The sequence below is a fragment of the Dermacentor albipictus genome, chromosome 1 (assembly GCF_038994185.2).
Source record: "Dermacentor albipictus isolate Rhodes 1998 colony chromosome 1, USDA_Dalb.pri_finalv2, whole genome shotgun sequence".
In the NCBI taxonomy this organism is placed as follows: domain Eukaryota; kingdom Metazoa; phylum Arthropoda; class Arachnida; order Ixodida; family Ixodidae; genus Dermacentor; species Dermacentor albipictus.
Genome location: NC_091821.1, coordinates 229,033,213 through 229,050,718, shown reverse-complemented (window position 1 = coordinate 229,050,718; position 17,506 = coordinate 229,033,213). Strand labels below are relative to the sequence as shown.

Sequence of the window (17,506 nt, the reverse complement as noted above, 5' to 3'; positions counted from 1 at the left end):
GTTAATTTGGCATTATCTGAACGTAGAGCTCGTTAGACATCATGTAACTGGTCATCAGTTTTAAATGAATTGCCGAAGCAAAAGAAAAAGAAAGCCATAGAACAGTCTAATAGTGAATAAGAATTCACTTTCATTATCTCTGACAGATATCACTTGATGTACAATAATGATTGGTTACTATGTAAATAACTAAAATCAAATTTTTTTAGTTCGCAACTTTAGGAAACATATTGCAATTCTAGAATTGAAGCCGGTCAGTGCTCAGGACATGTCCACCCACTTGGTGGCCCGAGAATACTCCATATATCACCGGTTTTGAGACATCCGTCCGCCACCCAGCAGCAAAAAGGATTAATTGACGTTGGACCTAATCTGTTTTCCAGAAATTCTTATGAACTGCGAGAGGAAAAAATGTTGATGACTTGTTCATACTGGTAGCTTTGGAACGTAACGACATGTCTAAACGCGAATGAAAGAATTGTCCGCGTACTGATAAGCGTCATTATTACAAGGCATATACTTCGCATTCGTTACGGTTTTACGAACCAGCGATTTTCGTTACAATATTATTTATTTTTCTCTTGCAAAGCGGCTCAACGAAGGTGTGCCATAAGCATAAATTCGAACGCGAACAGATAAAAAAGGTCATTACATTTCTTTTACACGTAATTACATGTGGGTGTGACTTCAAATCGTCCTGTAGCTGATTTATAAGCACGGTGTATATTCCGAAATGTGAATTTTGAAGAGTGTATATGAAGCCACAGATGTTAATGTTGCGACCGCGGCGGGCAATACCAGTCAGAGCAATGAAAAAAGTGTTCATTCGGCAAACAAGGCCATTACAGAAAGAATGAAAGACGAAGATAGCAGTGCCGGGTGCTTATGTATAATATTTGCTTTTTATACTGTATACATGGGCTTTTTCAGGGCATAAGAAGCATGCCTACATGTATGTAATCGCGCTCATCTATGTTTTTCTTGCGTGCTTATACTATTTGTAGCACTATACTGTGGCAGTGTATTCCTACTTTCCCAGCCAGATTTGTTGTATTCCCTGTTGACATACCAGCATGTATATGTATAGTCTCTGTGTAAGTTCGTTACGGTGTTTGTTATCATTATAGTGCATACGATAAAGTCGTTCGTTATTATATGAACTATTTCTGTGTTGCTACGCTGATGTAACTTATGAAAGGACAATTGCCATCCACCCGTATGTAGCACGAAGCTACAAAGGAAACCCATACGGGTTTCTCAGAAAGGAAGTTTCGTGGTTGAAGAAAAATTCGTCCCGGTCCGGGAGGAATTTTTCTTCAACTACGACGCTTTGTTTCTGAGAAACCCACACGGGTTGCAAAAGTGGATTTCAATTTTCCTTTCATGAACGCTCTTCCACCTTGCGAGATTCCGCAGAACTGATTTGCCTTGGAGGGGCACATACACAGAGGCGCAAGTTGTCTACTCAACAAGGCAGCAGCCAGCGCATAGCCAGCCCGAGGAATTGAGGCAAATATATGCGAAGAAAGCTTTCGGTTGAGTTGGCTTGTCGGGGGCGAAACACTGGTCGTCGGGTTCGTGGAAATGCCTGCGGGTCCAGCCGATCGTGAGCGTCGAGGCGAGCTGGGTCGAGCCGCATGCAAAGCGTGGGTTGACTCGACCAACACGCTTGGCGGGATGAATGTGAACGCGGTCGTGTCGGGCTGGGTCAGCTCGACATCTGACGCCATACCTGCTCGAGTCGAGTTCATGTATAAACGAAGCTATATAGTCACCGAGCCGACGCGGCGGATCTTGCGTTTTTCGCCTGTGTTAAGTCGGGGGAAGACCCACTGTGCCTTGTCCTGCGCGTGGTCTGTCATTGGCCACGCCTGTTCCGCTCTCGTTCGGGCTGCGCACGCTGGGGATCCCCGTGGCAGGGGGTATTCATGGCGCATACATAAGTACGTTTTCTCGGCTGGTCGCGTGATTTACTATAGAGAGTGCTGCCTTATATTTCGGTTGACTGCTTTTTCTTTTTTCAAATTACGTTTTGCCTTTAGTTTGCGATGTTATATCACCTACAGCCATCCTACTCCACTAGACTCCGCTCCTCGCATTCATAGCCATTGTTTCTCAACTTGTCGTTGTCCGTGCCTGCACTGCTTTCGTTCGGTCGTGCTCGCTGGAATTCTCGTGGCAGGCAGGCAACTCCGTGCTGCATACATGAATACATTTTATCGATCCGTGCACGGGTTATGCTACTGTATGTTTTTCTTTATTTTTTTCATTTTTCTTCTTTTCATGTGCACTTGTTAAACTTCGCCGGTGTTTTGCCACAGTTGTTGCGACCTTAAATCGTGGTTTAACATCCTCGCTTTCTTGTAGCGCTATTCTTGGCCTTTTTTTGTCGTTGTTGTCTTCGTTTTCATCTTCCTTTTTGACGCGGCCGCTGTCGAGACGAAACGCGCGAGGAGCGGCGTCCGCGAGGCTCGCGGTCTCGCAGCGCGCGCATCGTCGTTCGACTACGCCGGCGGCTGCGATGGGGTGCCCTCGGTGGACCGTGGTGGCTGCCTTGCTGCTGCTGGCCGTGCCTTCGCTGTTGGCAGAGAGCGGCGAGGCGCCCGACGACGAGCAGCCGCCGGTCAACGTCGGCGCCGAGGGGCAGGCGGCGAGCGGGGGCAGCAGCATGCGCAAGGACGAGCGGACCGAGGAGCAGGCCCCCGCCGCCTCGCAGCAGGAGCAGGCCGACCAGACCTGGCCCAAGGCCGAGGCGCTGCAAAAGCCGGAGTCCTACGCGTGCGGCGAGGCGTGCGAGACGTGCGACGCCAAACGCTTCGACGACGACGACAAGTAGGTTCGCCTCGTTGCGCGCCGAGGTCTTCCGACGCGTCTCCCGGATGTCCGCTGACGGCCATGGGACGTTAGGGAACGTAAAGCTGACACGGCAAATAAAGGAAGCCGCGGGAGGGCTTCCATGGACCCTGTATTCACACAAAAGCTATTTACGATAGAGTTGTTCGTCAGAGAATTGCAGCCAATCGTGGTGCTGGATAAAGGGCGGCCGGCAAAGAACGAAAAGCTTCGTGAATTCGTCCCCTGATTAATTCCTACCGCTTGGGATTTCACACCGTTAGCAGGAAGTTACGGTTCACGGCCGTCCTTGCATCTGGCGCCTTCCGCCATGCGACCTCGTGTTCGGCAACAGAATGATGCAGCTGGTATCTAGTGTTTACTTGTAGTGTAGTTGCATGCTTACTATTCATACTGTGAACGGTGCATCTGCTCTATGATCTGTCTACAGTGCATAGTTTTCTTTTTTCACTTCTAACGCTTTTTAAAGCCTATCAAATTTACCCGAATTACGTCAGTGCGGAACAATGACCTTTTGCCAATAATCTTTTACCATAATACAGGTAATTAAAAGTTATATTTCGCGCCAGAAAGACTAAACAAATTCATCCAATAATTATTAAGTTAGCATCTCAATTGACAAATTTTTAAGCTTATGATTATATTATACCCACGCCGTGGTAGCTTAGTGGTTATAGGCGTTGCCTATACAGTAACTATAACGTTAAAGAACCCCAGATGGTCAAAATTGTTCTCTAAATAATCCCCCACGACGGCGTGCTTCATAATCGTATCCTGATCTTGGCGCGTAAAACCTCAGAATTTTTTAATGTTTAAATCAGAAAGTCGAAGGGAATTGTTATAAGTATAGTTACATGTTTCTGTATATCGAAATGACCATACAGACAAAAAAGAAAGGAAGAAAAAAAGAAAAAGCTGCCGTGAAATTACTTGCTCAATTAGCCTTATTTCACACGCGGTATGGCGAAGCGCGGTCCCGACCCGCTGTGACCTAGAGGGTAGCGTAAAACAGTTCATACAATAATTACTACAGGGAACTCTGGCGCTAGTGTCTTCGGAAGCTGCAAGCGGGGCGACTCAGCTAGCATACAAATGATGAGCATACGTGAAATTAATAATAATAATTAAACGTTATTAAAATTGCCCGACGGCAGGATTCGAACACAAGACTTCTAGCACAGAAGCCCGACACTGAAACCACGGACGCATGCATCGACAAGCGGCATAGAACGCGCTTATATGAATTTTTCGCGGGCAAGTCAGCGCGTTGAGACGCTTAGCGCGTTTCGATATGGCCACCTCGACAGTCTGAACCGCTGCAGTTAGTAGCGATTGTGCGTGTTCGCAGCCTTCTGCACTTCGAAAAAGTATTGACTGCTCTGAAATTTCGGACAGCGAAGGCACATAAAGCGCAATAAACAAAGCCACAAGAACAACTGAATACGAAGATCAGACAAATCCGTGTATACTAGCCATCATTCCCATGGTGGGTGAATGTTTTCAGCGCCAGAGTTCCCTCTGGTAATTATTGTTGGAATTTCTATGGTGTATAACGAAGCTTCGCCATACCGCGCGATAAAGCAGCCCGCCTCGCCTATGCTGCTCAAGTGACTATATATGCGTTCAGCAGAGAGCGTGTGTGTGTGTGTGAAGTGATTTTAGAAAAGGAGACGGAAGAGATGAGTGCAGCGCCGTAACTGTCTCACAGGAGGACACCTCAACAGCACTGCACGGGGAAGGGGGGAATGGGAAGAAAAAGATGGAGAGAAAGACAGGACAAACGTGGCAAGGGGGAAAAAAATGTGAGTGCGGGGCTCAGAGCCGCGCTCTCAAGTGCGTCGCATTGCAGTAGTCTAGCAGTGCCGAAAGAGCCATCGACTCGTGGAAAAAGGGAATTATTCGTGTGCTCCTGCCTGGACGTGCTTCATTTTACGCCACTCTATTACATCAGAGGGTTTCGACCACGAGCCGCGCTTCTCGGTACCGCGTGCGGAATAGGGTGAATTAAGGGAATAGTTTAAATCGGTTAATTCGATCTACATGGCCATTTGGAAACTTAGGAACACGAAATTAAGCTTTCATGATGACTTCATTTAACTTTACGATCTAAACCTGTGCCGTAAGGTTACTAATTAAGAGGTTAGTTTATGCTATTAGTTTAATTATTGATATTATTGCTTTGGTTTTTCCAGCAAATGATGTCCACGTGTGTACGTAATTCATCTGCAATTACCTAATTCGAATAAATTTTAACGCGGTAGCGTCAAGGGCCCCGTGTCGCAGAAAATCCGGCGTCGGCGTTCGGAGTCCTGCGTCTGGCGTGGGAACCACGCATACCCAACCACTCTTTTACCACCAAAATTGCTCATTCCATTTTTTACGAAGTTATTCATTGGAATGTTGAGAACGGCACCCCACAATCAAATGAAATAGAAAAAAACAACACCCACAGCGCATATCTTTTATGTTAGCTCTTCTCAGACTGAAATATTAAAAGCGCGAAAGAATAACGAGATCGACCCACACAAGATGCCGCGTTTCTAGCAGAAAGCTCGCCTTCGTGCATAGCGTTCGCTGCCAGCGTTTCCCGGTAAACGTTACGGTTACAAGAGCTGCAGTTGCCGGGAAGCATGAAAGGCAGTCAGGGGTCTTTGAATGCTATCGCGTTCCACTCTTGAAGGCGAAGCTTAAGCGTCCTCCAAATTTTTGTAGTTTCTTTAGTTATTTGAAGTAAAAAAGAAATACTGTATGTGGGCGGTAGCCAGCGAGCAAACGTGTCGAACTATATCGTTTTGGTTGAAAAGTCGGCATACAAAACAGTTTCTTTTTCTTTTCTTTGTTTTTTTGCGAGAATACAACCGGTGAATGCCTATGTGTCCATTGCTCAGTTTTATTGCGGCCATTTACACCTTATGATGATATGAAGGGGAAATGTCTAAGAGTCGCTGATATTATTGTTACATTTTGTGTTCTTTTTCAAAGCTCGTTTCACAGCGATGTGTTGCAACAAAATTGGTTGTGCTTTTAAAGCCAAGCACTTGCACGTGGACAGCTATGTAGTTGCACCATAAAACTGCACAACCAGCGTTTTAGTCTTCATACGAACTATGTTCAGTTTCACGCTATCCTGTCGCAACGAACGCTGACTAACTGCATGTTTCATGTTTCAGAATCTGGTGTTGAATAGTTTCACAATGAAACTTTACCTAACTTTTACGTACGTAGGTAAACTGGCTCGCAGCTCAAGCGCTGGATGGCTTGCGTCATCACGTAGCTGGATTGCGGCAGTATGACCCGGAAGCTCCTCTTACCGGATGCCAAATTGCTCTCCCGCCTCATGCATCGCCACCCCCTTCCCCATCCACTCCGCCACTACACACCAAAGTTTATGGATCGGCCTCTGTGGACAGCAAGAAGTCCTGATTCAATATTGCTGGTAATAATAAAATTGACCTGTCCGCATTATATTACGTCTCATTGATTTCTCTCAGTTACAAATTTCAAACCACGTAGCATTGAACAGCCAGTTCCTCTTTCAAACATGGAGGGTAAAACATTGTGCGAACGTCGAGTGCATTCATGAAACTGTGCAGCAGAACGAGATGTTGGGCGAGTTGGTTCATGCTTGCAATGTGATTCTGGCGAAAAAAAAGAAAGAAAAGAAAGTGGAAAGCAGGTTTCCTTGGCCCGAACCACATTACAAGCACGAAGCTGCTCATCAAGATGAGTCAGCCAAATTAGCGTACTCTCTGAAAACATCCGGGCTACCGCTCCAGTTTAGGCATTGGGAGCTTGAGCGTTGCATTAAATGTTTGCACCACACCCACAAGGGTGTGGTGCAACACGAAAACATTGTACCTGATGAGAGAGCTGGAAGAAGAAGAAGAATGTATGCAGATGTTATTTGTTAATTTTGGACGGAGAAGGCAATATGGTGTCTTGGTGCAGTGACATCGAAGATGACTACAGTGAGATAAAGGAAATGCGGAATCTGATAGCAGATTCGGTTCACCGAAAGAGCACTCATGTTCGAGCATAACTGCAGCGGATCTGAACATGCGCCACGTTTGCTTGTCAGCGTCTCTGCCCCTTATAACATAGCCTCTGCCTCTGCTCGTTTTCATCATTCCAGTCCTGTAACAATATACCTATACTAGTTCCATATACGGGATACGAAGTCGATTTTCCAAAACTCCTGCTTCATTTCAATACTTCTTAACTACAGGGGTAATTGCAACATCGCTTGTGATGATGCCGCCGTTGTCGGCTCGGTGGAGCAACAAAATCAATACGAGCCAGGAATTTCGGCTTCGAAGAATCGCCTTTGTTTATATTTTCTTTCCCCTGCACTTGGCCTATTCCTCCGCTTGTCCGCGTTCCTTTCGCTGCTATGCCAGGCCAGCGACGCAGTGCGCAAACGAATTCTGACACTCCGCTGAGAGACAAGGCCTTTCGACAGCATACCCGTGCTATCATCATGAAGAGCAAGTGGCGAGCGTGCCTCGAAAGGTGTGCCGTACGAAGGAGGGCCATTAAACGGGGATAAGAGCAGCAAAAACATCAACAACGCAAGAGCTTCACGCAGAAGCGGTTTCTTTGGCAAGAACAAAAGTGCAGGCACTCAGTGAAGCCAGGCGCGCGAGCAGGGCACGTCAACCATGATCTCTTCACGTCGTCCATCAGCGCCAATTTTTTTTTTTTGCTTAACGGTTGCTTTCGCTTCGCCTCTTGTGTTTTCATTGCGCGAGAAGAGTCATCCTCCTCTCCCATCTCCACCACCCATGTTCCCCAGAGTCGTCGTTTGGGGCGGAGGATGTTATATGCATATCCGTCACATTGCGTTTGCAAAAAAAAGGGGGGGAGCTCCGCTACAGCGTGCCGTCCGCCGTCCCGTCCTACTGCGCGAGCTTTTATTATATATATATATATATATATATATATATATATATATATATATATATATATATATATATATATATATATATATATTCTCTTGTTAGCGTCTTTCGGCTACGAAGAAAAAGCAGCGCCTTTGACGATGAGTGCTCGCTGGAGACCTGCGGAGTTTAACGCACACGTGTTGCGGCCGCGCGCGCACACTGGCGCGTGGTGCCGGGGGATGCATGCATGCGGCCGGTCCCGCGCTCCGCGGTTGCTGCGTGGGCTGCTTTTTTTTTTTTTTCCCCGCTCTCAGCGTTGGGCATTTGGTCTTTTCTTGCGGACGACGCGTGGATGCGCCTGGATCTTTCTCTATTTTGCGTCTCTTTCTATCCGTGTACGACCGCCCGCATGAATTATTTAGAACGGGTAGCTTTTGACGATGACACTGCGTGGAAGTTGTACGCACCACGCTCTCGGAGAGGTTTCGGCCGTAGAAGCCAAGTGGCGCCCCAGTTTCGCTCTCGGAGTTGCTCGAAAGCGCGAGCGAATGAGGACTGTTTTAAGCGAATGTATACCTGCTGTAGCGTCCGCCCTCCGTCACCGAACAGCGCGCCGAAGCAACTCTGGTACATCCCTTCCTCCACGCTTTGCTCGAAGCAGCAATCACATCAAACTTCCCTATGTGACCTTGTCGTTTTGCAAGCCAGGATAACAATTTTATAGTATGCGTAGGCTGGAGCCGCTTTTGAAACGGTGTGCTCGCGCGAAACGCGAAGTCAGTGAGGTTGGGCAATGACAGTGTGTGCATGGTGGGTGAGAACATGCGTTCTCCGAAGGAAAGTTTTGCATAAAAAGAAGCTGCTTCCCGCCCACGTCGCCACGTTAACAGATCGTACCCAGTTTAAAACAATCATAGAGAGTCATCATCAAACATGTTAGCCGAAGACCGCAGTATTCATTTCTTTACGCTCATGTAATGTATCTCCAGTATCATTGAGGTATAAATGAATAAAATAAATAAATAAATAAATAAATAAATACTAAGCACAACAAACAAGGTCATCAGAAGGCACAAGGTAAGATATGAAACCGAAGCCACATCAAGAAGTTATGGCAAACACTGATGGAAACCACACTCTATAGATATTCACGCGGGCGAAAAAGAGAGCCGGGTCATAAACCAATACAATAAAATTAAACATGCGCTCCGAATTGAATACACTGCACTGACGCGTACATCGTGCATTAAGAAGTTAGGTAGTGAGCCCGACGTTAAGGAGAACAGCCGTTCACATATGCACCGATACGCTCCACATTTACAGATGGCACAAACTCACTTACTGTTCAAGCGCTGATGGCAGCTATATGACTTAAAGTGAAGTTCTGCGGACAACTATTTTCCGAATAGACGACTTGCTAGCGTATCTTATTGGGGACATATATTACAGCGAAGCTCTATATCGCTAACCGATTCGTCCGTCCGTCAGCCCTGTACGCCGAAAACTACTCCGGCGCAACCCCATGCGCATGCGCGAAAAAAAAGAGAGAAAGAAGGCGCGTGATTGGCTGCGCCAGTAGTGACGTCGTTGCTCTCCGTCGCAGCTGAGCGCGCGCGCAGCAGTTTCTTTGCGGCTCCGAAATGGGTAGGCCACACGTCATACGTAACCCTGAGGAGCAGGCAGCTTTCGATAAGGAACGCCGCGAGCAGAACCGGGAGCGAGCTCGTCTACCTACGCCGTGCCGATGCTGCAGCCCGGGCATAAGAAGAGGCTCGTGCAGCCGAGCGCAAGCAGGAACGGCGTATCGAGGATCCAACAGCTTATCGAGCCGTCGTTTAATGAACCGTCGGGATTAACCGAGTGGTAAACACCGGGGCCGCACGTTTCAGCTTCGCTGGTTAACCATCCGTAAGGAGTTCTTGGGCGGTGGTCTTTTTTTTTTCTTCAGAAAAGCATAAACGGGTGTTGAAATGGCAAGGTTTTAGTGGATTGGATTGGAAAAACTTTAATAAAAGTGCACTTGTATACTAATTAGTAATTTGCTTTAACTGTGACCCATGCATTCAGAGTATTATACCTGTGCCACACGTGCACGAAAAATGTCAATTATTTGCTTAATGCACCCACCATGGCAGCCTATAGCGGCTATTGCGCTGTTGAGCAATGCTGAGCACGATGCTGCTGAGCACGGCCGCGTTACGTTAGGGGAGAAATCCAAAAAGTTTGTGTGCCGTTTCTTGCGTGTGCGTAAAAAAAGGTGGAAAACAAAAACAATACATGCGGTCGAAATAATCTGGAGTCCCCCACTTCATAAGCATCGAGATTTTGGCGCGGAAAACCCCAGAAGTTATATATATAGTTCCTTAATGTCCTAAAGTTAGTAGCTATCATAGCGGGGTGCCACACGTACACAATTAACGGAATGGAAACCCAATATCATTTGCAGAGCACTGCCCTCTCACAACTCATTCGGCCGTCGAATGCGCACTATGGCAACCAAATGTTAGCAGTGACGGCTGCACACGAAAACCGCATTTCTGAATAAACCGAAATATTTCTATATAAAATATGCCTAATCATGTTTTTTTAGTAAACTTTAAGTATAAACAATACTTTTTTTCATGATATTATAGTTGGCAAACAAGCTATATAATTACATTGACTGCAGCTATCATAGCGAAGTCGTCATTAAAGGTGCGCGTGTAGCAGCAGCTTTACATACTATACGGCATTATGAAACTTTAGGTCCTGGCACTTATGATGGTGTCTCCCGTGTGGCACGGCTATTCCTGTGCATTCGTTACTTGACACGTGTGTAAAAACGCACATGGCGCGCTGCAGCTAAATTACATGCACTATTTGGTCCGGTGGTGCGATCGCATATCAGAAGCGCCTGACGCGTCTGCTAGCGCTGTTCCTTCGGACTGGCTCGCAGAGGCTCTTTCTGCTTCACAGGCGCTGCACGGACCGGTCTGTGTGGCGCTCTGCCGCTTGCGTTAGCGTCTGACTACTCGATGCGTGCAACATTGAGTTTTTACTCTTTAGTCTGTCCGTAAGCGCATTGCGGTTTATGGAATACCAAAACGCCTGATTACATGGATGGCATATGATGGTGATGATGATGATTATTTATTGGCAACACCTTTCAAACTGGGCAGCGACAAATAGTCACCTAGCCTGCTTGAGGTAATCAGGTGAACACGCCTACCAGTCTAGCATTTCGCCGACAGTTGCTTAACCTTTTCTGTATCCCTTAAAACACATAGCATGTGCAATTACCTATGCTTGTAACGGATCTGTTCCTATCAACCTCTTCCCTGCTTTTCTTCCACCAATACTCTAAACGTCTCTTGCTTATCTCGACTGCTGACCGGCTAACGCTTTCATCCGCTTTAAATTTCAGCGCTTGTGGAAGGTGGGCGTTTTCTACTGGTCTCGCTGGGCTAATACATTCGCATTACATTAGTATATGCGCTGACTTGTCTCTGGATTTTTTTCTGCAGCATACACATATCTCTCATTATGTCGGGAATATTTGCTCCGGTAGGCTTTCGTCCTTGGGCAACCAGCTCGTGCCTCAAATAGCAAGACTTTGCGCAGCCCTTTGCGCAGCAGCAAGCTTGGCAGCGACATCTTGCGGTGGTTTGTTCAGTCACAAAGCGTCACAAGCGTTTTTGTGTTTCGTCTATTTTTACGTTGGCGGACACTACAAACTGTGTTTCTACGAATACCTTAAGTAATATTTAAACATAGCCCTTTTGAAATAAAAGGAAGGTTCCTTCGGAGACATACCGTCAGTGGTGGCACCCACGGGGTGACGGGTGATACGTAGTAATTAGTCGCTAATTAACAAAAATTCTCTCCCCGCACAAGCCATATCAGCTTTTGGATCTGGAAAAACGTGACTATACAAACACACGCGTGCGCTGCGCGCGCGCAGCGTGGTGATATTTTATCAGATAAGACCAGTCCGTCGTTCTTTGGGACAATACGCAGCTCAGCATGCAGAGCCCTTCGCGCAGCATTGTGTTGAGGTGCATTTGTTAGCATATATGCTATATATGTACGTATGTCGTGGGCGTGGCAAGCACCACTCACTGTACAATCAAAGCCGACTTTACAAAAATATTAGTTCAAGGCATAGATAGAGGCCTTGCAGGAGTGGATGACCCTGCTTGGACGTTGACACGCCACCGAGGCCGCACCTGCGCAGTGCACTCCCGATAAAGTGCCGTTCTTCGCCAGCAACAAAAAACGGCGACGTCGCGTGCTTAAAGAAAAAAAAAAGGCGCATTTCAGCGATCCCCTCGGATGCGGTCTCATTTACTGCGCCAGCAGCATTCTCCCACAGTGAGTATACCGCCATCATATTTTGGTTGCCTGCTTCTTCCCTCAAATAATTCCACTCCCCCGCTATGGGGCGGTGTGCCTACACATTTTTCACGGCTCGAGGTTTCCCTAACAAGCATTGAAATCCTTGTTCGCGCGCACGCTTTCTCAAGAGGACGGAGAGGCGCCATGCTGCCATGGCTTTGCGGCAGCTTGTGAGGCTCAGCGTGTGTAACTCTTTCATTGCGCCCATGAAAAATGCAGTGTTTCTTGGAGAAAAGCCATGGCGCGTTAAAATGCGTGCCGTCATCTCCGACGACGGCGCGCGCACAGAGGAGCACAGTGGTGCGGCGCACTGCGTAATAAGCAGCGGGGACGAACAAAACCAGAAACAAACGACTAAATTCGCGAAGAAAGAAAAGGACCGAATTCACGCGTCTCGCCTTAAATATTCATAACGCTTATCGCTTGCCTCGTTCACACGTCAGCTCCAATTGAGTCGCGCCGTAACCTGTCGTCGCAGGAACTGGCGGAACCAAAAAAAAAAAAGAAAAAAATGGAAGACAGAAAAACAGAAGATGGGAGGAGGAAAGCACGCGCGTTGGAAACTGCTGTTCTTATTATTACTATTGTTCTTTTTTTTCATTTTAGTATCCTCGGAAACATTCTTTGTTTCTTTTCTTCTTTCTTCTAGTGTTCATCGTGCATAGCAGCATGGCCAAAATTTAAAAAAAAGGGGGGGGGGGAGATGCTTAGTGAAAAGCTGCCTTTCACGAATGTTAATTATACTGAAGCGAAGGAAAGATACTTTCCAATGAACGGCCTATATACGCATAAATGTGAACCAGAATATTTTTGTATTTACGTTCCAGACCTTCGTTTTGCAAACATCCATCATCCATTCCAGATAGGCGCGCATTTCCTGAGATTTTTATTTACGAATTTAACGGTTGGGATCATTGACATTGTGCACGACTAACCTGTTATGTCTGTCAGTTCCTATTCTACATACTACGCACTGACCAGCAGCACTTGGAGCTCTTTTTTGCAAGCTATATATGCATACGAGCTTAAGTGATGAGTTGATTCACGTCCACGCCAAGGCTAACGAGCAAATAAAATTGTGACCATGCTCTAAAGGCATGGCCTTGCAGCCCTCACAACGGGACAGCAATGTTATATTTACACACAAAGTGGGAAGTTGGGCTAGTGCATTGACAAACTGTTCGAGAAAAGCAGCACAGGCACAGGACAAACGAAAGACAGTAAGGAACACAGCGCCTGTTTTGTTCCATCATTCATTGATCCTGTTACTGCATCGTTTTTTTTTTTTCGAAATGAATTGCTTACACATGACTCTGCTTCTCCATATTGCCGTCTAATTTTATTCGATGGCAAAAGGAGAGATGCAAATCGATTAATACTGCATCGAAATGCAAATAGATGCTTGCACACCGCCACTTAACGCCATTTATTTGATGCAGATCGGCCTGCAGTGCCTGTGGTTATGAGCTCGTGCGCGATGTTAACTTTACGCGTTCCGGGTCAAGTACTCACAGTTGCTTTCGCCGAACAGACTACACCGCCTAGGCTTGCAAGACTTTAAAGCGTAACCTTTCGAGAACACGGTTCGGCGTACACCTCTATTTTTTTTTCTTTTTAGTGCACGTTCACACTTGGCGAGAGCGACAGTGAGCGAAGCGGCAAGAGCGGACAAAACTTGCTCACTGCCGGGAGACAGCCTACACTGCCGCCGCCGCCGTCGCCACGCGCCAATGCGCCAAGATGTCTCGTGTGATTAGATGCCTGACCGATTATATTCGCGCCGTGGTTTTCCGCGGGGCATAATCTTACCAGCAGGGCGAATTTGCTAATCGTATTGCCGCGATGTGTCCGAAGGCGGTCTGTCGTTTTTTTCCCCTTTTTTTTTTCTTCCCCCCACCCTTTCTTTTTTGCGGCTCGAGCATGCATCGACACTCTTGTTTCTTGCCTGCCCAGCACTTCCGGTTCACCTCCTAAGACGACCGGGGACGAAATTCAAGATAAATCAGAAAAAATGGCAAAAGTATAGTACAGTACAAAATTCGTGGGTTTCATTATAGATATGACACCAGAAGATAACTTTAGTTACACGTTGAGTTACTGAAGTGTTTGGAATAAAAAGAATTAATTATAAATCACTGATTACCTCACACCAGAGCACAGAATCGTAAACTTTTGAGGCCCGTTACGTCAGCACAACTTTGGCGAAATTCCTGCAAACCCGGAAGTAGAAAGCGGTAGTAATGACGTCACTGATGACGTCACATGCAAGAAGGTAGCGTGATATTCACCCGCTAATTAATTGAAAACAGTTGCTTCCGAGTTCGGTTCGTGCGTTGCGTTCTGCTAAAGTTAACCTACAGAACACCAACGCCTAGGTTCGAGCGTCACTAAGTGTCATACCTGAATCAAAGATTAAGGTTGCCTGCCTGTTTTTTTGGCTTCGTTGTTGTGTCATCAGCAGATGCACGAAAAAGCCTGAAATCGGATAACCGCGCGTCGCAGCGGCTCACAGCACTTCCAAGCACGTGCCCGCGCCTCTTGCCCTCACGCGACCGTGATGTCCGTATCGCAAGCTGCTCTTGCTCACCTTCCTGTCTTGGTGATGATCATCTCGGTGCCAAGCTCGTGGAACTTCTCCCACAGGTCTTTGGTCTCCAGATGCGCGTCAGCGTTCCTCAACTCGTCGCAATTGCAGCGGGGCAAGATCTGGGGGTTCTCGACGCGCGCGGAGCCCTTGGAAGTTCCGTCGCGCTGCTTGCCGGGCCGCGCGCCGCCGGTCGCCGCCCCGCCGGACTCGGCGACGCCGGGCTCGCTGTCGGGCCGTCTCGCGGGGGAGGCGAAGTCGCCGCCGGGCGCGTCCGCGAGCTCGTCGTCGGCCAGCGACGAGACGCTCGAGGGCGGCGACGCTTCCAGCCGCGCCGCGGCCGAGCCAGGGCCGCCGAAGCGCCCCAGGAACTGCAGACCGGGCGCTCCAGCCTCCGGAGACGACGCCGAGCGCCGCTGGGTGCGAAGCAGCACGGGGCTGCTTGGCTCGCAAAGCTTGTCTGCGAAAGGAGAAAGAGACGGGCCGGCTCGGGGTCAGCACCACTTGCGTGGCGCAATCGGAAGAACGGAAGCGCGCGCATATGTAAACAGCAACCGCGCTAACACCAGCACTTGCTTAAATGGCAGCGCCGTGCAGCTCAAGCGCAGCTGTCGCAACACTATATAGCGGTTTCGCTATACGTATAGTCCCCATAGTCACGCGAATAACGATCGTTATAGCACCGCTCGTAATTCGCAAGTTCCATGCCAAGCGCATGCCAGACACAGATCGTGTGTTAGAAGTTACCATTTACAGCAGATTTACAGAACACCTGGAACCTTGAACGTCATAATGGCTACAAATGCACACGACGACGCGCAAGAAGCGCACTGCCTACACTTCTCATTATCAATCAACTTCGTTTTCCATCTCTTATGCATGAGGCACGAAAATTGCATCTGATTCGACACCACGCTCACGCTGCCCCGTGTGACAGGTCATTCTTCCGCATCCACACAGTAGTAGACGAAGTCTTTGAGGGAAACCAGGGTCCAGCAGCCCTCACTTCTGCGGTCACGTGTATGCGTTGAAGGTCTTCACACAAGGCACGCAGTGACGGCCGCCTCGAATGCATTCCTCGCTGGTACGGGGCGCCGATATCTATAACATCGGCCCCGACTTTGCCAGCTGCACCATTTGACGCATATGTATACCTGTGTGATCTGAAAAGGCTGGCCTGCTCATTATCATACGTGGGGTTTGCGGGGACTGCCGTCACAGTACACTGTATACATACCTCCGTTTATGCATGCCGCGCAGGTGCATCGGTTTATGCAAGTTGTCCAGAGTAAATGCCCAGCATAAATAAAGTGGGACGAAAGATCACTGATGAAGTAAACAACATTCTCCTACGAGATCACTATGACTAATTAACTTTAATTAGTAATAATAATAAAGTAATGACCCACGCGTGAATGAAGTTCCATGCGGTGTGTTGAGATAAGGGAGAAAGCTTTGTCATATATATATATATATATATATATATATATATATATATATAATAGTGAGAGCCCCCAACTTTCTTGTATTAGCATGTCCCATGCACAGTCATACGCACAGTAGCTAAGTGAACTATAGACAGACTTCATTATACAGTTATTTTAATGGCCCAAAACCTTCAGGATTTCCTGCTGTCACACGATCTTTCGATCGGACTTACTGCACAGTCATTTTCGAAGACTCTTGACTGCGATCCTACCGTATTTAGATTCATTCACGCTTCCGGCTTTGACCGCGCTTTACTTCAATGATGATCGGCTTTAACCATGATAAAAACTGTCCCTTTGGCATGGGTGCGGCTGTGAAAGTAATGACCTCAATTGTCTGTCAAGAAAACGCCACAACACCTGCAACGAAACAAAATGAGTGTAACAAAGCAGCGCTGATTAGCTGAGGCATTCAGTCTTAATTAACATCCTGCACCCATAAACTGCCGGGTCATGCAAGTTTCTCATGTATTATTCAGAGAGGCCGACATTACCTGTATGAGAAACCGAAACAGATTTTCCACTAATTAAAGAAAATCACTAATTATTATTTTTCAATTAATTACGTTACAGCACGTATTGCAATTTATGGACTGTAGCCGGTGGGTATATCCGGCTACATATCCGGCCGGTATATATCCACTTGGAATGAAATTACAGAATGATACCAGTTTGGAGATAAGTATATGCACCATCTAACTCGCCGTAAATGCGCACTGTTGTTCCACCCATTTTTTTAACAAAACGCTATTTCACAGATTGAAGCGCAAAATTAACTGGAATGGTCATATATTTCGTCCCACCACTTTGGGAAATTATATCTCGAAACTGGTATCATCCTTCGAGGTTCATTTCAACTGGCTACGTCTTGCAAACGTTTCTGCCGCAGGGTAGCCAACCAGACTCAGTCCTGGTCAATTCTTACACCGTGGTCCTGGTTAACCTCCCTGCCTTTCATTTATCATTTTGCTCTCTCTTTCTCTCTCTCTCTCTCTTCTGTTAAGCGCAGCGTTCCTCAGCTTCAAAGTCCCATGAAGACTGCTGCCATGGGCTGCAGAATGCAGGAAAACTGCTTCTGGATCATCAAAGTCTGCAAAGTTTCGATTTGAATCAAAATAGATTCTTTAGCAGGGAAAGTGCGTGTCGACGGAGCTACTTTTTGGTCGGGTGATCAATTTTGCAAACTCTCCTCGACGAGTTGGACAGTCGACCGATTAGTTGGTTGGCGCGTGTCGTCCGCGGGCACTGCGGCCAAGAGCGCCACGCGCTCGGAAAGCGTCTGCCGAGAGGCCATGCAGAACTGCAGCCCCCCGTTATCGCGTCGCACT

General features: G+C 47.3%; 2 protein-coding genes across 4 annotated transcripts in view; one reads left to right on the top strand and one right to left on the bottom strand.

Moving 5' to 3' along the window:
* The window catches only part of LOC139054256 (T-box transcription factor TBX20-like), a 192,074-nt gene that overhangs the window by 23,082 nt on the left and 151,486 nt on the right, over positions 1-17,506 (bottom strand). For all 3 annotated transcript variants that reach the window (XM_070530982.1, XM_070530980.1, XM_070530981.1), the window contains exon 2: positions 14,695-15,151. In XM_070530982.1, coding sequence (XP_070387083.1) covers positions 14,695-14,717 — 23 coding nt within the window. In that variant the 5' untranslated portion in view covers positions 14,718-15,151. The remainder of the gene's footprint in view (positions 1-14,694; positions 15,152-17,506) is intronic.
* On the top strand, positions 2,453-6,318 carry LOC139054257 (uncharacterized). Its single transcript, XM_070530983.1, has 2 exons — positions 2,453-2,832; positions 6,079-6,318. The coding sequence occupies exons 1-2, from the start codon at positions 2,522-2,524 to the stop codon at positions 6,080-6,082; spliced, it is 315 nt and encodes a 104-aa protein (XP_070387084.1). The 5' UTR covers positions 2,453-2,521; the 3' UTR covers positions 6,083-6,318.

Bases quoted from the DNA above. Each gene is read 5' to 3' on its own strand.
- LOC139054257 (XM_070530983.1), top strand. From the start codon at position 2,522: ATGGGGTGCCCTCGGTGGACCGTGGTGGCTGCCTTGCTGCTGCTGGCC.